This window comes from Myotis nattereri (assembly GCF_964212035.1).
Source record: "Myotis nattereri genome assembly, chromosome: 15".
Classification (NCBI taxonomy): domain Eukaryota; kingdom Metazoa; phylum Chordata; class Mammalia; order Chiroptera; family Vespertilionidae; genus Myotis; species Myotis nattereri.
Genome location: NC_138090.1, coordinates 39,587,634 through 39,614,680, shown reverse-complemented (window position 1 = coordinate 39,614,680; position 27,047 = coordinate 39,587,634). Strand labels below are relative to the sequence as shown.

The 27,047-nt window shown below is 51.9% G+C and overlaps 3 protein-coding genes across 3 annotated transcripts; 1 reads left to right on the top strand and 2 right to left on the bottom strand.

Annotated features, from left to right (window-relative positions):
* Nucleotides 1-178: 178 nt before the first annotated feature.
* Nucleotides 179-3,158, bottom strand: LOC308530579 (F-box only protein 50-like; the record flags this gene model as incomplete). The annotated part of the gene is made up of 7 exons (XM_081107297.1): nt 179-319; nt 443-580; nt 1,076-1,175; nt 1,786-1,837; nt 1,917-1,979; nt 2,521-2,672; nt 3,154-3,158. 7 exons carry the CDS (start codon nt 3,156-3,158, stop codon nt 179-181), a joined length of 651 nt encoding a protein of 216 aa, XP_080963423.1.
* A 4,011-nt stretch (nt 3,159-7,169) lies between these two features.
* Nucleotides 7,170-8,694, bottom strand: LOC308530578 (interferon lambda-3-like; the record flags this gene model as incomplete). Its single annotated transcript, XM_081107296.1, has 6 exons — nt 7,170-7,268; nt 7,356-7,439; nt 7,541-7,684; nt 7,929-8,006; nt 8,404-8,585; nt 8,685-8,694. 6 exons carry the CDS (start codon nt 8,692-8,694, stop codon nt 7,170-7,172), a joined length of 597 nt encoding a protein of 198 aa, XP_080963422.1.
* Nucleotides 8,695-25,434: 16,740 nt separating this feature from the next.
* LOC308530576 (syncollin-like) lies at nt 25,435-25,926 on the top strand (the record flags this gene model as incomplete). Its single annotated transcript, XM_081107292.1, has 1 exon — nt 25,435-25,926. One exon carries the CDS (start codon nt 25,435-25,437, stop codon nt 25,924-25,926), a length of 492 nt encoding a protein of 163 aa, XP_080963418.1.
* Nucleotides 25,927-27,047: the final 1,121 nt, after the last annotated feature.

Sequence of the window (27,047 nt, the reverse complement as noted above, 5' to 3'; positions counted from 1 at the left end):
TTTATTGAGCACCTACTATCTGTCGAGCACTGCCTCGGGAAGACATGGTCCCTGCCCTCCTGGAGCCCCGAGAGTGCAGGGGAAATGCCAAAGATTCAGATGTTCGGGGGGGTGGGAGGCGGCGGGGAGGGCGATGAAGTCAGACACTCAGGATGAGACAAGGGGCCAAAACAGCCAGTCACTCCCTGAACTGCACAGACACGGAGGAGTCAGTCACCCTTGTTCGCCGCAGCCCACCAGGCTCCATGCGGTTCTTGGTCTTGTGCAGGAAGTGGACAAAACGCACACCAGGGCCATACTGGCGGAATACGTGGGACACCTGTGGCAGCAGCGGGGCAGGAAGAAGTCCTTATTAGGGACCCATGAGCCGCGCTCTCCCTCCTCCTCCCTCTGTGAGGTCTTGGGACAGGCCTGGGTTGGCAGCTGGGGCAGGGAGTCTCACCTGGACCCAGCGGCCAGGAGGGCCCCTCCCAGACGACCGGGGGGCCACATGGTGCTGAGCAATGATGGTGTGACGGTCAGCTGCCAGCAGCCAGACGTGCAACTCATAGACACACACGTCCTGCCGACACACACAAACCTGGGGGTGGAGAAAGGCCTTCAGCTGCCACCTCAGACCCAACATCCCCACCCCAATGTCTTGCCCCAATTACCATTTAGCACCATTCACTGAAACCCCCCTGTGCCCCTGGGCTGGGTGGTGCTGGCAACACAGCCTCCTGCCCCCCCCCCCTTGGGATTCATAGTCCAGCGGGGAGGCAGTGACCAGCAGGAATAGTCAGGACCAGCATGGGGGCTGGTCAGGGAAGGCTTCCCGGTGGAGCCATGTGTAACCGACTCCTGAAGGACAAGGACGAATCGTCCTGAGAAAGACAAGCATCTGAAGAGGAAAGAACAGCCTTGGGCCTGGCACATTTCAAATCCTGAAGGTGTCTGAGAGAAGGGGCCACAGAGGTGGGCAGGGCTGGGTCCTGCAGGGACAGGAGAGTCCTGGTGGGAGGCTCAGGCCAAAGGGGAGGGCGGGGCGGGGTTGTGCTTTGGGCAGCCCCTGTGTGCACCCTGGTGGGGAAGGCACGTACCAGTCCATGACAGTAATGTCTGGCTGCTCGTCATCAAGAAGCTCCTCCCACAGGCCCTCGGCCAGCAGATCCACACACTGATGCTTCACCGTCCAGCTGTGAGAGAGGGCACAGGGGAGGCGGGCTCTGGGACCTGCTGGCATTCTTGGGCATCTCCCAGGCCAGCCTGACCCCAGGGAGCAGGAAACCTGATCACAGCACCCTCATATCCAGGGGACCGCGGTATGGGCGCTGGGCCCTCACTGGGCACCTTATAGTCTCGGTTCCCATCACCCTCTTGGCAGGCGATGCATTCTGAACCCTGTGTTGCGGTGGGGAAACCGAGGCTCAGAAGGGACGTGAGTTTCCCAATGTCAAGCACAAAGAAGCTCTGGCCCAGGGTGACTCTGAGCCCCTGAGTTGCACCATCCCACCCGCTGCCCAGAAGCGGGAATCAGATCCTCGGGGCCTGGGGACTCGCCTCCTCCCAGGGGAAGGGCTCAGCAGAGGAACAATAATAGCTGCTACTTGTGAACACCTACTATGTGTCAGCCAGACCTGGCCAAAGACTGTGCTGTGTGTTAGGGGCATTCTCTGGGCAGGTGACTAACTCTGTGTTTACAGGGCAAGAAACTGAGGCCCAGAGAGGCAAAGTCATTTTCTCCAGGCCCCACAGCAAGGAAGGCTGGAGGAGGGAGTCCATCGCAGGCCCGGCCTGGCCACTCACCTGCAGTTGTGCTGGAGCTGCTCAGTCCTAATGTACCACCCACGGAAGTTGCCTGCAGGTGGAGGAGCAAAGGGTTAGAAAGCACAGAGTGGCGGGCGCCCTGCCCTGGGGACCAGCCCCCAAGCACTCACCCAGCGTCTCCAGGGGCTGCCGAGTGGGGCCAGTAGGGGGCGCGGGCTCATAAATGTTGATGCCTGAAACGGGCAGGTGATACACAGGGCCTCAGGCCTGCTGGAGCTGCCCCTGTCCACCCTCTCCCGGCACCCTACCCCCAGGGCCCCTCTGAAGGGCAGGAAGCTGTGCCACCCACCAGGCAGACCAGTCTGGGAGGGTGAGTGAGCCAGGGCCCAGGGAGAGCCCTGAGAATGTCCTGGGGGAGAGGGACCAGGTGCGTTCTGGTGAGGCAGAGACAGAGGGGCAGGGGGCACCCAGAAAAAGGCACTTAGAATATAGGCAGAGGGAGGAGCCAGGGGGGATCCAGGGGGGGACGGGGAGCAGGTAGAAGGGAGTGAGCCGGGTGACAAGAGTCACAGGGAGAGCTAGAGACACATGGCACAGAAGGATAGAGTCAGGGATACAATGCAGGTCAGAGCCTCAAGCGGACAGACAGAGGTACAAATAACAGAGACAAAGGCACAGAGACAGGGATAGAGAGACAAGGGAACTGATGGAAGAAGACCAGACGGTCTGGGTAAGCAGTTCTGGGGAAGAAGCTAGTGCTGGCGACATGGGCACCTTCGGGGTTGGGCGAGCGCAGCAGGTTGTGGTAGAGTGGCCACCACAGGAAGAGCAGTTTCGGGTGTGGGTGGGTGGCTGGGGGGCGCTTAGGGGAACATGTTGGTGAGCAGGACCTTGCTCCTGCATGTCTTGGGTGGGGAGGAATCATCCTGTGGCAGAGAATTCAGGGCATCGGCGAATGACACCCATTGAAGGCATGGCCTCCATCACTGACATTCAGCAAAGCTCCTCAAGTGTCAGGACCTGGGATTTCTCTGGGAACCAGGCAACCATGGACCTTAGCAGACACATTCCCTCTCCCAACATCAGCCACACTTAGTGTACTGAGTATGAAGGAGGGATCTGGGATGTCTATTTAAAGCAGGGGGTCCCGTGGGTGTGAGGCCGACGGAGCCCTAACAAAGCATGCCCGACTCCGGATACCAGGTTCATTGACGCAGATCTAAGTTTATTGTGTAAGTGCAGCAGTATATATAACATTTTGGACCAATCAGAAGTTTACACAATCCTTAGGGCAGCCAATAGCAGGAAAGATCAGGGTACTATGTAGGGGCTCTAGGAGGTTTGCTCAGGCGGGCGCTGTGACTTCCCGGTGTGCCAAGGAAGCTTGTACAAGCGGAGTGTACTCACGCCATTGCATCGGCCACTGCACTGAGATAAATCTCCTGAGCTCTTCCCACATCTATTGGGCCCAAATTGTATTTCTCAGTGATGGTCACAACAATACCTCCCTCCCACATGCTCTGCTGCAATGTGACTGCCACTCCACCATCCAGAGGAAGTCCTATTTTCACCATCCCCTTGAATCTGGGCATGGCCAAGACGCCTTGGACCAATAGAACACAGTGTCAGTTCCGGGCATATCCATTAACCAGCCTTCAGATTTCTCTTCTGGACCCTTAAACACTGCTCTGGGGGCAGCCAGCCCCATGTAGGACGTTCATCTACTCAAGGACTGTGGTGCTGTGAAAAGTGTGAGTCTCATGGAGAAGCAACAACCCGGCTCTGCTCCCAGGAGATAGGCAGCTATGGAGTGAGCCACCACTGACACCCACCCCACTGACATCGAACTGTGACCCGGGGAGAGACCCCTGGTGACAATCACTCACCTGAGGGTGAGCAGGACACAGAGGCAGGTGAGGCAGGGACAGTGCGAGGGCGCTGGCTAACCCCCCATGGATAACAATGACAAACTCTGGGAAAACGGGTTTTGAAAACACAACACTTTGAAGGCACTGGAGAGCGACCAGAAGCAGGCAGAATCTTTCAAAGAACAGACCAAGGTGTGAGACTAAGTTTATATGGCTTTTCCTCTGTGTAGGGAGCGGCTACAAGGTTAAGCCTTGGACTGACCTATTGGCAAAGCCACAAACAAGTCCAAGCTTAGAGGGCACAGCCCTCCTAGCATAATTAGGCTTGACCTTATGACACTCCCTAGATCCTTCCTAAAGAGCTAATGGGCTGTGGCAGGTGAAGCAAGTGCTGCCAAAACAAGTGAAACTCACAAGAACATTGTAACGATGGTGACCCCTACCTTGTTTACCTCTGGCTAAAAAATAAAGGCTCAGCTTGCCTTCTGGGTCTCTCCCTGTGTGGCCTTAGCCAGGCACAGGAGATGCACCTAGACCCAGCTTATTCTCTTTGTCTTTTCTTTTTTTAAAATATATTTTATTGATTCTTTACAGAGAGGAAGGGAGAGGAATAGAGAGTTAGAAACATCGATGAGAGAGACACATCGATCAGCTGCCTCCTACACCCCCCCCCCACCCCCACTGGGGATGTGCCCGCAACCAAGGCACATGCCCTTGACTGGAATAGAACCTGGGACCCTTCAGTCTCCAGGATGATGCTCTATCCACTGAGCCAAACCAGTCAGGGCTCTTTGTCTTTTCTAAATCCTACACCGTCCCTCCTCAGGCTCACCATACCCTTCGCTGTGCTGGCCTGGCACGCCTATGGGCACAGGCCTCTGTCCATGTAGCAAGGGACAAGGTGAACTCAAGCAGAAAACCAGTCATTGACTCAGTTTAGCAGACACCAGAGCTGGGGCTGTGAGAGCAGTCGGAAATTGAGAGGAGAGAGCCCATCATGGAGAGAACCTCAGGGAACAGGATCAAATTCAATGTCCTGAAAGAAAAAAGTAAGCTCTCAACACAGGACTCTATAGCCCCTGCACATGTCCCAGACACTGAAGGCAGAGCGAGCTGGCTGCTAGCACTTCTGTCATTCAGCAAGAAAGGAGAGAGGTGACGAGGAGGGCATGGCATGTCCTTCAAAGGCACAACTCAAAAGGGGCTCAGATCACTTTCACTCGTGTTATGGGCCACAACTTAGTGCCACAGGTGCAGGGACGGTTGAAGAATGTTGTTTAGTGGAACACTCTTGAATCCACTTCAAGTCCGGGGTCCTCCAAGTAAAGGACGAAGAGAAGCAGAAGCGTAGAGAGCGCTGGCTGGAGTCTCTGCCGCTCCGGCGTTGTGGGCGGTCATATGATTGTGTGGTGACGGGAGCTGTGGCGTCCACATTTCGGTCATGAGGGGAGACAGTACTAATACACTGAGGATGGAGCACCAGCCAGAGATAAAGAGCCTGGACCCACTATGGCAGCCTGTCCTCTAGGGCAGCACTGCTCAAATCTAAATAGTATGTGAGCCACGTGTGTCATTTAACATTTTCTAGCAGCCACATTTCTAAGTAAAGAGAAATGTGTGAAATTACTTTTACATATATTATATTTGACCCAATATATTCAAAATATTATTGTTTCAACATGTATAATCAACATGAAACGTATTATTATTGAGATTTTACTTTTTTACAGTGGATAAAAAATCTGTACATCCATCTATTTCCTAGCTTTGTCCATAGAGAGTGGGTAGAAGCAACAATATTCCTGTCACAATCAGCCCTCCTAGCACCCAGATCACGATTTTTTAATACTGTCTCCACGAAGAGGAACCAGAGCTCCTTGAAGAAAAGGCTGGTTACAGAGCTGAGGCAGGGACAGTACAAGGCGAGCCTGGAACATCTTATTCCAGAAAGCAAGGAGGTGCTCAAAGGATGAGGGGACACATGGAAAGGGCTTAGGAGCCATCTTGAAAGGATTCCCATTGGCCTAATTGAGGACAGCTCGAGCATCAACTGAAGTTATAGCAAAGAATTATAATGCACTGAATGAAATAAGAATTCAGTAGTCCATGCTGTTATAAATCAATTAGCAAATACATGCATGAGGGAGGGGAGCACAGCTCTTCCTAAGAGTAGAATGCCAATGAATAATGCAAGAAGAAGGATGAAGTTATTTGATAACTGACATAATATAAACATTCAGGCTGTGGGCTCTGAGCACCCGTATATCCCCCTCTGTCTGAGACCCTTTGACACCATCAATGGATGTTAAAATGAATGGGTTGCAGTTTGAAAACTAACAGGTATTTGCATAGTCTCAAAGTCCTCCACATATTTATTATAAAGAGAAAAATAGTAGTTTTACAGAGGAGAAACTTGGCAGACATCATCCAAACATTTTCTTAAAATAAAATCTATTCCAATTCCAGGGTCTATTTTATACGTAGAGCACAGCTCAACCTGCACTAGCAACATTTCAGTGCTGAGCTCCATGTGGCCTGTGGAGCCGGTTCAATAATGTAGCTCTACATGGACCCTATTGTCTACACTTCTCATCACGTGCAATGATAAGTGTTGTTATAAGGCACTTTTATTTCATGTGATTTACATAGCAGAAGGCATCTAAGTGATCCACTCACATACCCACGAAGAAACCACACACGCACACAATCACGCACGTTCTGTGGTGGGAGAATAGTGGCCCCAACGCCCAGACCAAACCCTGGAACCGTGAATCTCTTATGTGACCTGGCAAAAGGACCTTGCAGAGGTAACTGAGCTTTATAGATGTGAAAAGAGAGAGGTTGTCCTGGATTATCCCCGTGAGCCCCGTCTAAACACCGAGTCCTTAAAAGCAGAGAACTTGCTCCAGCTGGAGGCAGAACAGAAATGTGGCGGAAGGAGCAGTCAGAGGGATTCCAGGCGTGAGAAGGATGTGACCCGTGGCTGCAGGCTCTGAGATGTAGGCCCATGTGCGAGGACCAGTGAGAGGCTGGCAGGAGCTGCGGACGGACTGACGCTTTCTGCCAGCGGGAACGGGAACCTCAGTGTTACCACTGCAGGGAAGAGAATTCTGCCAGCAGCTTGACTGAGCTTGGAGGTGGACCCTTCCTCCCAAGGCCTCCCTAGCAGAATCCCAGCAGCCACACTTGGGCTTCAGCCTGTGAGGCCCTGGCAGGGAAAGAGGCTGGCCACCCAGGGCTCTCATCTTGGAGCTGGGAGATGCTAAACGTGTGTGGTCTGAAGATGCTAAGCTTGGGAAACCTTGTTATGGCGGCGGGAGAAAATGAATCCGCACAATCATACCCACAGCCCCACAGCACAGGAAACATCGTTTTCTTATCATTTATGAACAATTCTTACAAAAAGTAGAAAAATAAATATTTTATCGGGTCTGAGTTTGACAATTCACACACATAAATACATAAATAGTAGTTGGGTGGCAATAAATTAAGAAACGTGAGGGATGCATAAATAAAACCCAAGATGCTGGGACAGGAGGCAGGTGGGCCTGAGGGTCACACACACAGGTCTCCATCAGCAACACATCTCAGGTCACGGACGAGGAGGCGGAAGAGGTTGGATACGACAGAGGCTTCAAGGCAGCCACGGGATTCCTGTGGAGAGGAAAGGACAGGTCAGTGGCTGTTCATCATCTGGGCCCCAAGTTGTCCCCAGAAACTGGTCCTGCCCCAGTCACTCACCTTCTTCTCAGCCTCCTGGAGGCGGTGCAGCCATTGGCGGAGGTGGCCCTGGGGCCGGAGGCCTGCTGTGGACTGAGCTGGGACCTGTGGGCAAAGGAGGGAGGTGAGTGAACAGGGTCTCAGACACACGAGGACATACGGGTGGTCAGAACCCACAGACTAGGCCTGGAGCCCAGAGCACTCACACAGGCCTGAAGCTTGGAGTGGATGTGGTGCAGCGTGTGAAGGCGCTGGTGCAGGATGTCTCCCAGGGTCGAGTTAGCCATGGTCTCCAGGACCTTCAGTGTCAGGGTCAGCTCAGCCTCCAAGGCCACAGGGCGCTCCCACACCTGAGCAGCCAGACAGACAGGTGAGAGAGAACAGGTGAGGAGGGCGGAGGAAGGAACAGGTGAGGGCAGGAGACAGGAGAGAGGGAAGGTCAATGTGAGCAGGTGAGGGGAAGAGGTCAGGGGGACTGCTGGGGCGGGCAAAGACACAGAGAACAGTGAGAAGGAGGAGGTGAAGGGACCACCTAAGAAGCCAGAGGAGCGGGGCCGGGTGAGGGCAGGGCTGGGCCTGAGTCTCCCAACTCACCTGCAGCTGCCTCAGGTCCCGGGTCCTGGGGAGTGGGCGGGAGCCGCAGCTCCGGTTCCTCTGCAGGAGGGACTCCTCCTGGAGAGCAAGGGCAGAGGTCAGCCACAGCTGGGGGGCTGGAGGTTGACCCCGCAGTGGGGTTGGAGGACGGCTAGCAACAGGAGCAGGGGGCTAACGTCCTAAAGGATGGGAGAGGCATCTCCAGTGCAGAAGAGCAAGAGTCACCCCCAAAGCAGGAGCAGGAGGTAGACCACGTGCGAAGGGTGATCTTAGCCCAGGGAAGGAAGGGAACAGGCCCACCTTTAGCCAAATGGGGCTGTGACCCACAGAGGGAAGGGTGGAGGGTAGCCCAGGGAAGGAAGGGAACAGGCCCACCTTGAGCCAAATGGGGCTGTGACCCACAGAGGGAACGGTGGAGGGTAGCCCACAGCATGTGGGTGGGGAGGGGAGGCAGGGGAGAGGGAGGAAGACTCACCAAGGCGTCCTTGGCCCTCCTGAAGGCCTCCATCTCTTGTGGGGACAGAGACTTGAACTGGGCCATGTTGCAGCCCCTTGCACCCAGGAGGGCCGGGAGGGGCGTGGTGACGGGAGCTGCTCCTGTGCTGGTCAGCACCGTGGTCATCTGCATCAGCACCAGCGCACAACACACAGCCACGTCTGTGGTAGGGAAGGATGGGCAGATGAGGGGACAGAGTATCAGGGCTGTGGGTGGGGCTGTGGCGAGTGAGGGTCGTGGACAATGATGTGGAGGCTCACCCAGCTTCATCCTGGTCTCTGGTCTCTGGTCTCTATTCCAAGTGGGGATGCAAGTGTCCTCTCAGAGTTTGTCACCTGGGTCTCACTCAGCCTTGTGTGGTGTCTCGGGCCTCAGTCTCCTTTTCTGGGTCTCAGCCTGCTGCTTGGTCTGTGTGCCCGAACTTCCAGCTAGGCAGCGATGCAATTCCTCACTGAGCTCCATGGTGCAGCTTTTAGCCTGCACAGGAGGGCAATCCCAGCTGATGAAGGAAAAATGAAAACACACCTGCCACTAGGGGAGGCCCCAGGCTGGGGAAGCCCTTGCAGGGCGGGGCCTTGAGCCAGGTGAGCAGCTGGAGGGGAAACAGAAAGTGACACACACTCAGGCTCACCTACAGGAGGTGAGGTCCCAAGAGGAATCTCAGGATGAGGGCAGCCTCAGCCCCACAAAGAGGGGTTGCCTTTCTGCAGGACACCCCCGTGCAGGGAGAGGAGGAGGAAAGCACCTTCAGGGGTATTGCCACTTCTTAGAAGGAGGCTGTCAAGGGAGGAGAGAAGGCAAAGGGAGAAGGCTGCTGGGGAATGCGGGGGTGGGAGGTTGGGGGGGTTGGGCGGTAGGGGCGGGGGGGGGGGGCGGCACTGGGACGGGGGAGTGTGTATGGGAGAGTGGGCAACACAAAGCAGCCCAGAGTTAAGAGATCAGCTCTTCCCTCCCTTCCCCCACCAGGGGCTGTGAAAGAAGGGGAGGAAAGGAGCTTGACAAACAAACATCTTTAATTGTCCAGACACAGAGGGATCCAGGGATAGGAGTCTCTGCTAGGGAATCTGGCTGAGGCCAAGGGCTTCAAGGGATCCTGTCAGTGTGACAAATGCCTTCATTCATTCATCAAGTATTACCCAGCCCCAACTTTGTTTCGGGCACTGCTCAATATGCCAGGATCAGAGCATTTAAAAGACATCCCATAAAACAACACTTGTCGGAGCGTTTTAAAAAACAACTTTATTGTATTGATCTTTACAAAGGGAGAGGGAGAGGGAGAGAGAAGACATCAATGTGAGAGTGAAATATTGATTGGTGGCTTCCTGCACGTATCCCCACTGGGAACAGAACCCAAAACCTGGGCTTGTCCTCTAACCAGGAATTGAAACAGTGACCTTTCACAGGGGAGGACGCTCCAACCCTGAGTCACACCAGCCAGGGCTCCTGGGCCTTCTTACTAGAGGACAGTAGGGGAGGGGTAAGCATTCACTGTATATTACATCAGGTAACAGAAAATGAAAGCACAAACGTGAGGTGACAGCAGAGTGTAGGAGGGGGCTGCACTGAATGAGGCCAGAAAAGTCACATTTGAGCAAAAACATAAAGTGAGAAATGAGGGAGTGAGCTATGTCAAGATCTGAAAGGAAAAAGAGATACCCCCTACTCCTGATCTGGGAGTACTTTATGCCTCACTCCATCATGGAGGCTTTGCCACAATATAGTACTGAACCCATGATAACATCAGGGGCACAGTGTAGTTTGCCTACATCTATATATTCTAGAGGCCTGTTGCACAAATTCGTGCATGAGTGGGGTCCGTGATCAGGGTGGGTCAGGGCTGGCCTGGGGGAGGAGCCGTGGGCAGTTGGCCAGCCCTGCTTCCAGGTGGAACACCCTGTGGAACTCTAGGTTGAGGGGAGGATTTGCATATTAAGCTTTTATTATCTCTCTATATAAAGAGCCAGGGGCTGTCAATCTGAAAAAACCAAATGGACGACTGAACAGACTGAGTGCGGCGACAAGACTGGCAGGGGAGTGGTGAGGGACGACCAAACGACTGAAGAAGCAAGCTGCATGGGGCGACCAGGGTAGCAGGGAGGACAGTGAGGGGTGACCAGGCTGGGGGGGCAGCTGGGGGTGACCAGACCGGCAGGGGGAGCAGTTTGGGGTAATCAGGTCAGCAGGCAGAAATGGTTAGGGGTAATCAGGCTGGCAGGGGAGTCAGTTAGGGACGATTAGGCAGGCAGGCAGGTGAGCAGTTAGGAGCCAGCGGTCCCGATTGTGAGAGGGATGTCTGACTGCCGGTTTAGCCTGGATGGCAGTCAGACATCCCCTGAGGGCTCCTGGATTAGAGAGGGAGAAGGCTGAGCTGAGGGGACCCCCTGCCCGCATGCACGAATTTCATGCACCGGGCCTCTAGTATAGGATAAAAGTCTAAGCAACCGTTATGACTGAGCCATCAGAATGATCACAATGACCGGTCGACCAGTCACTATGATGCGCACTAACCACCAGGTGGCAGATGGTCAATACAGGAGCTGCCTCCTGGTGGTTAGTACTCTCCCACAGCCGACCTCCCAGGACTGACCAACCTCCCCTGGTACCTCCCCATGGCTGGCAGGCCCCTATTGGGACTGGGCAAGATGGCCCTGCTCAGTCCTTATTGCTGGCCAGGCCTAGGGATCTTACCGTGCACAAATTCATGCACCAGCCCTCTATTTTTAAATATAAGTAACATTGATAGAGTGAATGAGAAGCTTAGTGTTGTGACATATTTTAAAAATAGTCTCCGGCCCAGCCTGTGTGGTCAGTGGTTGAATGTCCACCAATTAACCAGGAGGTCAGGGTTGGATCCCTAGTCAGGGCACATACCCAGATTGTGTGCTCAGTCCCCAGTAGGGGGGATGCAGGAGGCAGCTGGTCAATGATTCTCTCTCATCATTGATACTTCTAACTCTCTCCCTCTCCCTTCCTCTCTCTCAAATCAATTAAAAATATTTTATTTTGATTTTATATGCTAGTATATTTGTATTGATTTCAGAGAGGGGGATAGAGATAGAAACATTGATGAAAGAGAATCATTGATTGGCTGCCTCCTGCACTCCCCCAACTGGTATTCTAGCCCCCAATCTGGGCATGTGCCCTTTACCAGAATTGAACCCAGGACCCCCCAGTCTGCAGGCCAATGCTCAATCCAGTGAGTCAAGGAGGCTAGGGATTATATATATATTTTAAAGAGCATGAACCATGGAGCTGAAGGGCTTGGGATTCAAACCTGGCTCTACCCTCACCTGCTGTGTGACCTTGACAAGGAGCCCTGCAGTTGGCAGCCAAGCTCTCCAGCCCACAGGCTTGGACAAATAAAGAAGTGCAACCACTTGTGTATTGAGATGTGTGTGGTTATTTAATAGAGACCATCCTGTGGCCTCCACTGGAAGCTGAATAAATGCTACTTCAATGTACACGACTCGTCCGCAAAGGAAGGATGATAATGCCACGGTATGGATGAGGAAACTGAGGCCACAGAAGTAATTTGTGCAGTCACACCATGATTAAGAGGCAGGGTCAGAGTTGCACTCCAGTCACCTGATTGCCCTGGCTGAGCATTTTTAACTGAAAGTGCCGCTCAGAGTGGTCACCGGGGAACAACCAGTGCAAATGCAAGAAGATTTAATAACGAAACACAGAGTCGCCCATCACTCAGGGATTTCACAAATACAGAGGAAACACGGTGACAGAGTCCAAAGTTCTGCAGTCACCTAAGGACTTCGGGCGCTGTCACTGCCTCACCCTGAGGGACCAGGCCTCTCCAGTGGAGAGCTGCAGGAGTCACAGATTCATAGAATCTCATAGGAGACGCTGAAGGCTCAAACCAGGGCGTGGGAACTGTCATGGAGACTCGGTCCTGGGCTGCTGGTACCCAGAGAAGTAGAGCCTCGCCCATGGTACGTGGGGTCAGGGTCCCCCGTGGACTCAGGACTCAAGTCTCTTCCTGCCACACAAGGCCCCTGGCGGGTCTTCGGGCAATGCCTTCCACAGACATGTCCCTGCTCCCAGGGGACGCGCTGTCCTCTCCGGAAATGTCCCCGCGCTTCACGGTGCGCTCAGCGCAGGCATCCAGGTGAGGCCAGCAGTGGCGGCGGCAGAGTCTCCTGAGCCCGGGCGCCCACTGGCTGGAGACCTGCCTGGACCAGCGGGCAGCGCAGAGCCCCGACCTAAGCCGCCCGCCTGCAGAGCCGCGGGTCCCGCCTCGCACTCGGGTCAGAGACAAGGCCCTGAGCGCGCCGCCAGCTTCAGGTCCCACGTGAGCAGGCGCAGGAGGTTGAAGATGATGGTGGCTTCATGGCACCGAGGCGAGTCCTGGAACCCGGGAAGGAAGCGAAGCGGGCCTGAGGCAGCGATATCCTCATCGGGGGACCCTCGGCTCCTGGCCGCTCCAACACACGCGACCCCCCAACCCCACCATACCCGACCCCCGCACCCAGCCCCAGCCCTGCTGGCTACCCGCTCCGCGCCCGCGCCACTCACAGCTCTCCGCCTTTGGGGACGCCTCCTGGGTGCCCGCGGGGACTTCCTTGAGGAACCTGGCCGCACCAGCTCGAGCTGGAGGGGGCACAGGAGGTAAACCAAGGAGGCGAAGGGACCCAGTCTCCCCCCGACTCAGCCCACGAGCCTGCCAGCCCAGCCCTGCGGACACCAGCGGGACGCGAATTGTGTGTGGACGGGTTGGGGCTCCGCGAGACAGATGGGACCCGGGCGACCTAGTGAGGGGCCAGAGAGCGCAGAGCAGGCCGGTGCGGGGTACAGGGGCCGGGCGCGGGGGGCACTCACGCAGGCCACCACGTCCCTCCTCGCGGACGCCAGCAGCTCCAGGGTTGGGGCGACGCCGGGAAACAGCTCGGGGCTGGGCAGGCTGCTCAGCACGGCCTGGGCGTCCGAGAGGCCCCGGGCCACCAGGCGGAGCCCTGCGCACGACTGCGGGGACTTGGCGGAGTTAGAGACGCCGCGACCGCCGCCCCGTACCCCCCAACCCCCACCCCACGCCGACCCGCGGGCCTCACCCAGGGCTTCGGGGGAACCCTCCGTGGGCGGAAGGAGCAGTTCCGTGGCCTCCAGCTCAGCATCTCTTCCTCTTGGGCTTGACAATGGTGGGGCTGAGGCTGTGCCCCTTGCCTGAGCCCTGAAGTGCGGGGAAGTCGGGGATTCATGCCCGTGACCCGACTGTGTGGTGCGGGATGGTCGTGCGTACTGTGCACGGAGCCTCAGAGCTCCCCGAGGACGAGGACGGGAAAGGGGAATGAAATGCACCCCTTGCGACGCTGCACCCGACGTGAGCCTAGCCGGGTCCGCCCGGGGGCGCCCTTTGGTGAATGACAGGAAGGTGCTTTCTGTGCTTAGGATGCAGCTGGTCAGAATTCAGACCTGAGATCTGAGATGCGCCTGCGTGACTCTAGGATGCCAGGGCCCTCGGGATAGGGACCAGGATCCCGACACTGGCGGGACCAGCGTCCCCTGGGACTGGGGGTCTTGGCATCACTCACATAGTGGTCCCTCAGCTCCTTGGCCGCCTCCAGCGCCCTGGGGTCCAACCAGCGGTAGCGAGAGAGGGAGCAGCGCCTGGGTTCGGTCACACCCGGGTGCGCCACCATGGTCACTGTCACCGAGACCCACAGCCCCATACTTCACAGAAGTAGAACAAATACTCCAAAAATTTATATGGAACCATAAACGACCCCGAATAGCTGCAGCAATCCTGAGAAAGAAGAACGGAGTAGGAGGAATCACAATATCGAATATCAAACTGTACTACAAAGCCATTACAAACAAGCTGCCTAGTATTGGCACAAGAACAGGCATATAGACCAGTTGATCAGAACAGATATCCCAGAAATTGACCCAGACCATCATGGTCAATAAATGTTTGACAAAGAAGGCAAGAACATACAATGGAATCAAGACTGTCTTTTCAACAATTGGTGTTGGGAAAACTGGACACACACAGGCAAAAAGATGAAACTAGACCATTAGCTTACACTATACACCAGAATAAACTCAAGATGGATAATAGACTTAAATGTAAGGCATGAAACCATAAAAATCTTAGAGGAGAACATAGGCAGTAAAATCTCAGACATCTCACGTAGCAATACGTTTATGGATACATCTCTTAGGGCAAAGGAAACTAAGGAGAAAATAAACAAATGGGACTACATCAAAATAACAAGCTTCTGCCCAGCAAAAGAAACCATCACCACAATGAAAGGGAGCCCAGTGTATGGGAGAACATATTTGCCAATGATACAACTGATAAGGGGTTAATATCCAAAATATATAAAGTACTCATACAACTCAACAAAAGGTAGACAAACAATCCAATTAAACAATGGGCAGAGGACCTGAATAGACATTTCTCCAAAGAGGACATAAAAATGGCCAAGAGACATGAAAAAAATGCTCAAAGTCACTAATCATCAGATAAATGCAAATTAAAACCAAAATGATATATCACCTCACACCTGTCAGAATGAGCTATCAAAAAAAGCAATGGCCCTAGCCGGTTGGGCTCAATGGATAGAGCGTTGACCTGCAGACTGAAGGGCCCCAGGTTTGATTCTGGTCAAGGACACATGCCTGAGTTGCGGGCTTGATCCCCAATAGGGGGCATGCGGAAGGCAGCCAATGATTCTCTCTCTCATCATGGATGTTTCTATCGTTCTCTCCCTCTCCCTTCCTCTCTGAAATCAATAATAATAAAAAAGAAATCAATGAACCACAAGTGCAGGCAAGGATGTGGAGAAAGGAACACTAGTTCACTGCTGGTGGGAATGCAGATTGGGGCAGCCATTATGGAAAACAGTATGGAATTTCCTCAAAAAATAAAAAATGGAACTTTCATTTAACCCAGTGATCGCTCTTCTTGGAATATATCCTAAAAACCCCAATACACCAATCAGAAAGGATGTAGGATGTATGCACCCTATGTTCATAGCAGCATTACCTACAATAGCTAAGATCTGGAAACAGCCCAATTGCCCATCACTAGATGAGTGGATAAATAGGCTGTGGACATGTACACTATGGAATACTATGCAGCTGTAGAAAAAAGGGATCTCTTATCCTTTGGGACAGCTTGGATGAACCTGGAAAATATTATGCGAAATAAAATAAGCCAATCTGAGAAAGACAAATATCACATGATCTCACTTATTTGTGGATTCTAATGAATAAAATAAATTGGCCAACAAAATAAGACCCAAAGCATGGAATAGATTAACATACCTTGATGTGGGTTTGAGGGGATGAGAAGAGATAAACCAAAGAACTTATATACTTATATGCATAGCTCATAGACACAGGCAATAGGGTAGTGAAGACCAGGGGTGGATGGGAAGGGGCTGGGAGGAGGGAGTTAAGAGGGGGGAAATGGGAGATATCTGTAATACTATCAACAATAAAAATATATTTAAAAATAAAAAATAAAATTATCCCCCTAGCCGGTTTGACTCAGGGGATAGAGTGTCAGCCTGAGGACTGAAGGGCCTCCAGTTTGGTTCTGGTCAAGGGCATATGCCTCAGCTGCAGGCTCGATCCCCAGTAAGGGGTGTGCAGGAGGCAGTCGATCAATGATTCTCTCTCATCATTGATGTTTCTATCTTTCCCTCTCCCTTCCTCTCTGAAATCAATAAAAAAAATATATTAAAAAAAATAAAATAAAAAGCTCTAACATGTGAACTGTCAAATAAGAGAGGAAATTTTATCCTTGCCTCTAAACTGGATAAAAGAGACACCATCGTTGCCAGCCAAACAAAAATTTCTCATGCCTTCTTTTCGGCAAAGCCCCTCCCCCAAATCATTCCTGGTGAATCTTGAGTGACTGTGGGAACCACACCACAGTTGCCGAATAGTCATGGCTAATTAGAGTGTGGAGGCCTTGTTGATAGTACGCCAGATTGCCAAGGCCACTCTGAACATGGGAATCTTAATCAGAATGTCCTTGCCCTAGCTGGTTTGGCTCAGTGGATAGAGTGTCAGCCTACAGACTGAAGGGTTCTGGGTTCAATTCCAGTCAAGGGCACATGCTCGCATTTTGGGCTCCATTCCTAGTGTGGGGAGTGTAGGAGGCAGCTGATTTATAATTCTCTCTCATCATTGATGTTTCTCCCTCTCCCTTCCTTTCTTAAATCAATAAAAATATCTTTTTTAAAAAAACCAAAAAAACAGGCTCCATTCCCAGAATGTCCGAGGACTACGTGAAGGTGCGCAGCAGGGTCACTACTTGGAAAGAAGCCTCTTTGGTCTAAATCAGTGGTTCTCAACCTTCTGGCCCTTTAAATACAGTTCCTCATGTTGTGACCCAACCATAAAACTATTTTCGTTGCTACTTCATAACTGTAATGGTGCTACTTTTAGGAATCATAATGTAAATACCTGATATGCAGGATGGTCTTAGGCGACCCCTGTGAAAGGGTCGTTGGACCGCCAGAGGGGTCGCGACCCACAGGTTGAGAACCGCTGGTCTAAATAGTATAATGCATGTTAGCCAGCCAGTGCTGGGGGAGAGGCAGGCGCAGAGGATGCAGCTGCTATATGTGCAGGAGAGGCTAGAGAGGTGGAAGAAGCTGCTAAGGCAGAGAGCTCAGGTGCTGCTGCTATGTGAGGCCATGAGTCTAGGGGCAGCGTGTGGCTGCTCAGATAATAGGTGTGGGCACAGAGGCTAACGCTATTTTTGTGGGAAAGATGTATTTGTTCACCAGCCGGTGTGCAGCTGCCTGTATGGGACTTTGCTGTGAAGAACTGTTTTGTTTGATGACTATATGGCCATTGGCTTCTACAATAAAGACTCATTCTTATACACCCACACTGCTCATGGCTGCTCCATCTAAGCCCAGCCCCAAGAAGGTCCAAGCCCTCTGGCAGAGGGGCTCAGACCCAGCAGTTAGTGCAATGGATAGGGTTTGAGAGGGAACCCGCCCTGACAGGTGGCATAATCGAGCAGAATTCCGAAGCATATACGGACTCAGAGCAGCTGTGCTCTGGCTGCTCCGACAGTGACCTAAACCAAGCATGGGACTCCCATCCCTCCTGCTAGAGATGAGTGTGGGTGTGACTATGTGACTGTATCAGCCAGGATCCCTGCAGGAGACCAATGCCACCATCAAATGGGGAAAGGGATTTGTTTAAGCAACAATGCACAGTGGTGGGGCATGGCTAAGGGACACCAGTAAAGGCAAGCAGCAGGCCCAGCTAAGAGCCAGAAGCTACTACCATTCCTAACCCGGAAGGAACACAAGAGGGAGTGGCTATCAGTCCTGGGCAGAGATTCTGGGACACCACTACTGCCAGCCCACAGCCCAGCAGGGAAATGGATAGAAGGGGTTCTATGGAAAGCAGCTTCTCAGGGGGATCTGAGCATAAATTCCTAAGTGGGTAGTCAGGCCCCAGGCTGAGAGCTACTTTAGTGAGAGGCTTTTCAATCAGCTCTGTGCATTGTTCTTGTGCATCCAGGTTAACACACCTTTGAGAAGGCAGAAGTGATACCCCTCAAAGGCACAGACACCCGTAAGAAAGCACAGAATCTTGTTTGTTTTTTGTTTTTTTAATTAAATCTTTATTGTTCAGATTATTACATTTGTTCCTCTTTTTTCCCCCCATAACTCCCCTCCTCCCAGTTCCCGCCCCACCATCCACCCTCACATCCCACCCACTGTCCTCATCCATAGGTGCACGATTTTTGTCCAGTCTCTTCCCGCATCTCCCACACCCCTTCCCCGCCCCCCCAAGAATAGTCAGTCCATTCCCTTTCTATGTCCCTGATTCTATTATGATCACCAGATTATTTATTCACTTGATTCTTAGATTCACTTGTTGATAGATGCATGTTTGTTGTTCATAATTTGTATCTTTACCTTTTTCTTCATCTTCCTCTCCTTAAAGGATACCTTTCAGAATTTCATTTAATACTGGTTTGGTGGTGATGAACTCCTTTAGCTTTTCCTTATCTGTGAAGCTCTTTATCTGACCTTCTGTTCTGAATGATAGCTTTGCTGGATAAAGTAATCTTGGTTGTAGGTTCTTGGTATTCATCACTTTGAATATTTCTTGCCTTTCTCTTCTGGCCTGCAAAGTTTCTGTTGAGAAATCAGCTGACAGTCGTATGGGTACTCCCTTGTAGGTAACTGAGTTTCTTTCTCTTGCTGCTCTTAAGAGTCTCTCTTTGTCTTTTGCTCTTGGCATTTTAATTATGATGTGTCTTGGTGTGGTCCTCTTTGGATTCCTTTTGTTTGGGGTTCTCCGTGCTTCTTGGACCTGTAAGTCCATTTCTTTCACCAGGTGGGGGAAGTTTTCTGTCATTATTTCTTCAAATAGGTTTTCAATATCTTGCTCTCTCTCATCTTCTGGCACCCCTATAATTCTGATGTTGGTACGTTTGAAGCTGTCCCAGAGGCTCCTTACACTATCTTCGTATTTTTGGATTCTTTTTTCATTTTGCTTTTCCAGTTGGGTGTTTTTAGCTTCTTCGCATTTCAAATCTTTGCCTTGATTCTTGCGGTCCTCTGGTCTGCTGTTGGGTGTCTGTATAATATTCGTTATTTCAGTCCGTGTATGTTTAATTTCTAGTTGGTTCTTTATCATAACATCGAGGGTCTCATTGGATTTGTTGAGGATCTCAATAACTTTATCGGCGGCTTCTAGACAGTTCTTGAGAGACCTTAAAAGTGTGGTTCTGAACTGAATATCCTCCATTGACAGTTTTGTCCTGTTTCTTTGTCTCCGCATTTTTTATGCTAAGAAAGCACAGAATCTTGTTAACAAGCCTGTAATCCAATCTCTCCCTTGCTTTCTCCCACTTTCAGGTAATCTTCTTTGAATTTACTTCTTAGTTACAAATGCATAAGAGAAACTGCAAAACTGCCGTTCTTCCTAGCATTTGAGATCTTGCTCCACGGCATATGTGGCCTGTTCGGCTCAAATAAACTCATTAAAATCCTATACAGGTTCGGATGTTTCTCACATGAACATTTACCGGGTGCGGTCAGCAGGGTTTTGAAGAAACCCAGCCTGTGGACCCGGACCTGGAGTTAGAGATAAGCAAGGGCCCATGGTGCCCCACTGGCTCCATGCTTCGTGTTGGGCGAACTTGGGGGAGTCTCTCTCGGAACTGTGGGCCTCCTTGCTGTAAGTAGCTGGCCATGGCTTTACTTGAGCTGTTCTTAGAAAATCCTCGAGGTGGATAAGGGTTGAGATGAAAAAGGAAATAAAAGATTGAAAATAACAAGTGCTCAGGTTTAAGAGCAACTGGACTGGGAACGCTGTGAGGGCAGGACCTGGGCTCTCTTGGTTACACTGTGTCCACTGCCATGCAGTTCAGGGCCTGGCACAGAGCAGGTACTCAGTAGATGTTTATTGAATAAATAGATGAAATACATTCAGAGGACATTTCTTGATGATGCCTGGGGTCCCCTGTTTACCCTGGATATTGTTGGACCTTCATCCCTAGAACTTCTGACTCAGTAGGACTGGATGGGGCCCAGCACCTGCATTTCTAAGGAGTCCCCAGGGGATGCTGATGCTGCTGGTTCAGGGGCCACACTTGGAGGACCACTGTTTCCAAGCCACACAGTTGTGGCTGCCTTGGAGGATCATGCTAATCCCATTGAAATAACCCCATGCAGGGACATCCTTGCAGAAGTGTGAGTACTGAGTTCTGATGAGCCAGCATGAACTTAAGCACTGATCTGAATATCTATCTATATAAAAGCCTAAGCGACCATCACAACTGAATGAACAACCAAACAGGCTACGTGGGCGACCGGGCCAGCAGGGGGGTTAGTGAGGGGCGACCAAACGACTGAGCAGCAGGCTGCAAAGATGGAGGTGCCCACAGCCAATAATAAGGGAATATGCTAACTGACTTCCCCACCCTCAAAGATGGCAGTGCTCACAGCCAATAAGGAGGGCATATGCTAATTGACTGCCACGCTCTCAAAGATGGCGGCGCCAGAGCCACATGATGGCCGGCAGGGAAGGGCAGTTGAGGGGGACCAAGCCTGCATGGGAGGGCAGTTAGGGGCGATCGGGCTGGCAGGGAAGCAGTTAGGCATTGATCAGTCCCGCAGGGAGTGGTTAAGGCGTGATCAGGCTGGCAGGCAGAAGTAGTTAGGGGCAATCAGGCAGGCAGGTGAGCAGTTCTGAGCCAGCAGTCTTGCATTGTAAGAGGGATGTCTGACTGCCAGTTTAGGCCCGATCCCCCATTCGGACATCCTCCAAGGGGTCCCAGATTGGAGAGGGTGCAGGCTGGGCTGAGGGACACCCACCCTCCAATGCACGAATTTTGTGCACTGGGCCTCTAGTTTTCCTATGTTTATGCAACAGACAGCATTTTCATTTAAATTAATGCCACCTATCATGTTTATGCTCAGGTACCCTGATTGAAACTGTACTTTCTTTTTTCATCTAGTGGCAATTTCACATATATACCCACCTCCTTTCTTTGGTAAAAATGTCAGATCAAGAATTTTTTTTCTTATTATATGAATCAAAATATATCAGGGGATAAAAACAAAACCCAAACCAGGGTATTCTTCCCACTGCATTCCCAGAGTCCTTTGCAATACCTCTCTTATAACTCTGTTTATATTGTGTTCAAATATATTGATTTACCGTTTGACTTTCTCCAGGGCTCATGGGTTTCTCAAGGGCAGGCATTCTTCCATTTGAAGAAAAAAATGTGCAAACTGGAGTTATTTATTTTTCTACGATTTGTCCCATTTGTGCTAATAAACAGCGAGGAAATTGCTTTGGAGTGAACATGCTGTGTGTGTCCTCACATGGACATGTCAGTGTGTTCTCGAGTTTGAGATGTCATGGGGTGTAGGGTGGGAGTGGTTGGGGGCTGGGGCTTGTGGGTGATGGTGGCTGTGTGTTCCTGTGGGGGGACATGGTCTGGGACTGTTTCTCTGGGACTGTGTATCGAGCATGTGCCTACACTCAATGCGTAGTCACCAATGTGATTTGGTGGCCATCAGTCGCTGACTTTGTGAAGGAGTGTCCCTCCCCCTGCCCATGTGTGTGTGTGCCTGGATTGGGGATGCTGCAATCTGCTGTGGCCCAATGGGTCCTGTGTTCCTGTCCCTGGTTTGCCTCCCTCTCCAGGTTTCCTTGCTGACCCACTTCGCCATCTGTCTGAAGTCCCTGGCCCTCCTGGGCAGGTGGACTCCAGGTAACTGCGTCTAAGGTCCAAGCGAGCAGCACTTACCATGTCTCCATCCCTGAGTCTGGGATCCTGCAGAGCTGCGAGGGTGGGGCTTCTGTGTCTTTGAGGTCAAGGACCTGGGAAGGTAGCAGCTGGAGATTAGATTTCACAAGGTCCTGGAAGGAAAAGAGGGAGAAGGATCCAGATCTGGTCTGGGGCAGGGCCAGGCCAAGGTCCAGGGTCTCAAAATCATTATAAGAATACTCATAATAGCTCTTATTTATTTATTTATTTATTTATTTTTAAAATATATTTTTATTGATGTCAGAGAAGAAGAGAGAGATAGAAACATCAATGATGAGAGAGAATCATTGATCAGCTGCCTCCTGCACACCCCCTACTAGGGATTGAGCCCGAAACTCAGACATATGCCCTGAATGGAATTGAACCCGTGACTCTTCAGTTCGCAGGCTGATGCTCTATCCACTGAGCAAAACTCGCTAGGGCAATAGCTCCTATTTATTAAGCCACTACCATGCGCTGGGCAGTATATTTCATGCTTTATATATTTATATTAGAGGCCCGGTGCACGAAATTCATGCACTGGGGGTGGGGTCCATCAGCCCTGATGGCGAGAGGGCACAGGCCAGACCAAAGGACCCCACCAGTGCATGGTTGGGGCCAGGGAGGGATGTGGGAAGTTGACCAGCAGGAGGGGACCATGGGAGGGCTCCTGTCGCTCAGTCCCAATTGGCCAGAACCCAGCAGCAAGCTAACCTACTGGTGGAGCATCTAGGTGGTCAGGGTACATCATAGTGACTATTGACCAGTTGACTATTTGACCCTTGGTGGTTAGTGCACATCATAGCAAGTGGTCAAGCAGCCTTAGCATATTACGCTTTGATTGGTTGAATGGCCAACCAATGACCAAACACTTAGCATGTTAGGCTTTTATTATACAGGATTTATGCTGTTATCTTATTCAATATTACATATTAAGTGCTTTTTATGTTACATTTATAAATAACAATTATGTGGATTATTCATGTTTAGGAATATTTTATTATTTAGCTATAAATTACTTTACAATAGAAAGTGATTTTACAGGATCATATTCTATTTCTATTATCATATTCTATTGCCCCATGGAAGGTAGGAGAAAACTGAAGCTCAGAGAGGTGAGTTCACTTGCCCAAGGTCACACAGCAAGCAATGCCACACAGCAAGGTGACAGAGTCAAATTTGAACCCACTTCTGTGGTCCAGCCTTTGGCTTTTAATCACTGTATTACCCTGGCCAAGGTGGCAGACAGCATGTGAGGCGACCAGTAGGGAGGGAGTCTTAGCTGAGTTACAGGATGATACCAAATCGCTGTAGGTGTTGTGTTGTGCTGGTTACATTTATTGAGACCTTATTGGGTGCCAGGCTGTCATGATAATGACGATGCCACATGCTCCTATGGCACTTAGTGGGCCCCAAAGTAAGTGCTGTTATGTGCATCGATCCTCTTACTCCTTGCACCAGCGCTCTGAGGTGGGTACCACCATTGTCTCCATGAGGCCCGAGGTGGAAGCCTGTGCAGAACTCGTGGAGGAGCTGGGATTTGGTGCCAGGCTGTTCCTTTTACTCTCGAACTTCCCATTATCCCTTCAAGTCCTCACAACAGCCCTATAGCGTAGGAAGAATTAGTACCATTTTACAGATGAGGAATCTGAGACCCAGACTTGCACTCACCCACAGAACCACAGACTTGAACAATTATCTGTCTGAGCAGCTCACCCACCCTTGACCCTGTACTTCTCTGGCAGGAGACCAGGAATGTCAAAGAGCCTCTGAAGGGCCTGGGCCAGCCTCCCAGGGCCCGGGGCCCTGTCCCATCCTGAGATCCCAGGCTCCCTGCCCTTCCTGTCTTGCTCCCTACTTTTTCCTTTGGCTTATAAGGTGCTGGGTAGGCCAGGTTTCAGCATCGCAGGCAAGAAACAAGGACAGGCTACACTGGGGCCAAATACGAGTCAGCAAAGAGGAGGCCGTGTGCTGGTTCCAGAAGTATGATGGGATCATCCTTCCTGGCAAAAATCCCCCTTTCTACACCAAAGGCCAATAAGCTAATTTCAGCGAAATGTGCCGATTGGTAAGCACTCATTGTGTATTACAAGAATTGTCTCTTTTCTCTTGCATTACACTTTTGGTTTTGTTTGTTTGCTGCTATGCAAGTTTAAAATTTGTATACAATTCGATAGATCCTATTTATTTTATAGATCAAGATCTCCAACCTCGTGGGAAATCGAACTCCTAGGAAGTGGTAGTGGGGTGGCAGCCTCTCTGCCCTCCCTTCCCCCCCTAGGCTTATCCTTCTAGAGCAATGGTTCTCAATCTTCCTAATGCCACGGCCCTTTAATACAGTTCCTCATGTTGTGGTGACCCCCCAATTTCATTGTTACAAATTGAACATAATTAAAGCATAGTGATTAATCACAAAACAATATGTAATTATATGTGTGTTTTCCGATGGTCTTAGGCGACCCCTGTGAAACGATCGTTGGACCCCCAAAGGGGTCGCAACCAACAGGTTGGTGACCCACAGGTTGAGAACTTCTGTTCTAGGGGTTAAGGGGCTGTTTGATATCTTGTCAGTTTGTAAGCACTCTTTACCTTTCTAGCCATTTTCCCCAAGTCTTTGCACATTGCCTTGCAATGTATTGTGTGGTGTTTTTTTAAAATTGATTTCTAGAGAGAGAAGGGAAAGTGAGAGAGAAAGAGAAACATAGATGTGAGAGCAAACATAGATTGGCTGCCTCCTGCATACCCCCTACAGGGGATTGAACCTACAACCCCATAGTCCTTTCCTCCCCCCAACTCAGAACCCAGAAGCAAGCTAACCTACTGATTGGAGCGCCTGCCCCTGGTGGTCAGGGCATGTCAAAGTGACTGGTTGACCAGCTGACTCTCAGAGAATGGAACCAGCAGCTTTCCCTGCACTGGACCAGGCCCAACCAACTGAGCCACACCCACCAGGGGGCCTTGCAATAGTTTTCGTTCTTTGCTTTTTATAAATAGATATTTCTATTGGTTTCAGAGAAGAAGGGAGAGAGAAGATAGAAACATCAATGGTGAGAGTGAGTCACTGATCGGCTACCTTCTGCAGGACCCCCAGCCTGCACCTGGCCATGTGCCTTGACCTGCAATCCAACTGTGACCTCCTGGTTCATAGGCCCACGCTCAACCACTGAGTCACACTGGCCGGGCTGTAATGGCTTTAAGTGTTACACAATAGGCCTATCTCCTATTTCACAGGTTCTGGCTTCTGAACTTGGTCAGGAAGATCTCCCACTCCTGAGTGAAGGCGCTCTCCCCTGTCCGTCCTCCTGCACCCCCTTCACCCCTCCCCCCGCTTCTTCCCCCCACCCATCTCCAGCTTCTACTTTCCCAAGGTCTTGAGACCTGCCCCGCCTGAAGGCCCAGCCTCCCTCCTCTTCCCCCTCCCTCAGCCTCTCCTGTTGAAGGAGGTGGGGTGAGGTGGGGTGTTTCATTCCTGGTCAGTTTGGAAGAGCTCTTCCTGCCCAACCTATTAACCCTGTTCCCCTCTGTGCTGCAGTGACCGACCCTCAAGTCCTGTGTATTGACATAAGCTGCTACGTTTCATACAAATATGTCCATCCTGTATTTTTCCTGTGGGTTTGCGACCAGGACCAGGAAGGGCTCCCCCTCCCCATCCCCCCTCGCCCCCCTCCCCCCGCATAGTCCTAATCTCGCAGCTTGTCCCTTCCCACGGGTCAGGAGCATAAAAGCGCTCAGGGGCGAAGCCCTGCAGCGTCACCATGGCCCCGCTGTGCCCACTGCTGCTGGCGCTGGCCCTGGTGGCCATCCCCGGTGTCCGAGGCGCCTGCCCGGCAGCCGCTGACCTCAAGAACCCTGATGGGACACGGACGTGCGCCAAGGTCTATGACAAGAGCGACCCATATTATGAGAACTGCTGCCAAGGTGCGGAGCTGTCCATAGGGCCAGACACCGACCTGCCCTTCCTGCCCTCTGACTGGAGGAACGTCATCTCCTCACTCGTGGTGGCCCCGCGCTGTGAGCTCACGGTGTGGTCCCGAAGAGGCAAGGGTGGCAAGTCTCGGAAGTTCAAGTCAGGCACCTACCCGCGCCTTGAAGAGTACCGCAGGGGCATCTTTGGCCACTGGTCCAACGCCATCGCCTCCATCTACTGCAGGTGCCCTCCTGTCCCAGTGCCAGTGCGCACATCCGCTTCCACAGCACAGAACCCAGCCCCACCACCACCCCCAGCTTCAGTTTGCCCAGACCCCTGAGTCCCTGACCCAAATTGGGAAACCCTAGACCCATCCTGGAGGCCCCTTCTCACCCGCATCCCTCCCCCAAGCCCATGCCCCTTGGATCTCTCAGACCAGTTCTGGGATTCTCACACTCAGAAGTGATGCAACCCCCTCCATTTAGGGAGCCCCCACCACAACCTTCCTGAACCCCCACCTGCCTACCCACAGTTACACTGTCCAGGGAGGGCCACTAAATCCTGAGCTGCCCAGTCTAGCTTGGGATGTGGAGCCATTCACCCCCTCACCCTGGAATCCCAGAACCAAAGCCAGTTCTTCCCTCTCCCCAAATCTTCAGATCTCAGAGCTGCCTCAGGCCTCCCAGACTCTACATCTGACCCAGACCTCAAGACCACAGACTCATATCTGGGGACACCCTGTCTGGCCCTTATGATCCCTAACCACTCACACCCTCTAGGACGGCCTCAAGACCAGGACCCAGTCCCAGGGTCCTTGGGAAGGTTCTGGAGCATTTGGAGCCCTGAGCCCACCCTGCACTCACATATGCAAACTCACGGACTTGGGACCCTAAGTCTAGCCATAGTAGCCTCCAAACCACCACACCGGCCCACCCCACAAGAGCTCCAGGAGCCACCTGCTCCTGAAGTGGGAGCCCAGCCCAGCCCAGCCCAGCCCACACCTTATCTCAGGCTCTAGAGCTCCACAAGCCAATAACCTTTGAGCCCGTGGCACTTCCTGGTGATAAGTTTTTATTCTGTTGCAGGTGCAACTGATGCCTTAGAGGCCCCTCATCTCCAGCCCCTACAGAATGAGGAGTCCCTCACCCAGCCTTGTCCCTGGGGCCAGCTGAGGGCCCCAAGTCCCAAACAAGAGAGCTTTCTCCCTGCCCCCTTCAGACCCTGCCTTCCCTGCAATACAGTCCTTATGAAGTTGCCCCTGTCTGCCATCTGCTTGTGCTTGGGACCCAAGACCACCCAGGATGGGGGTGGGATGGTGAGACAGCAGGGTGGTCATGCCAGGATCAGCCCTACCTGGGGAAGTGCTGTGATTGGGGACGCACCCATAGATTCTGACATGGATTTAGGTGTGCACAAAGACACACGCCCACAGGAAGCATGTGTGGCATGCAATGGCACCGC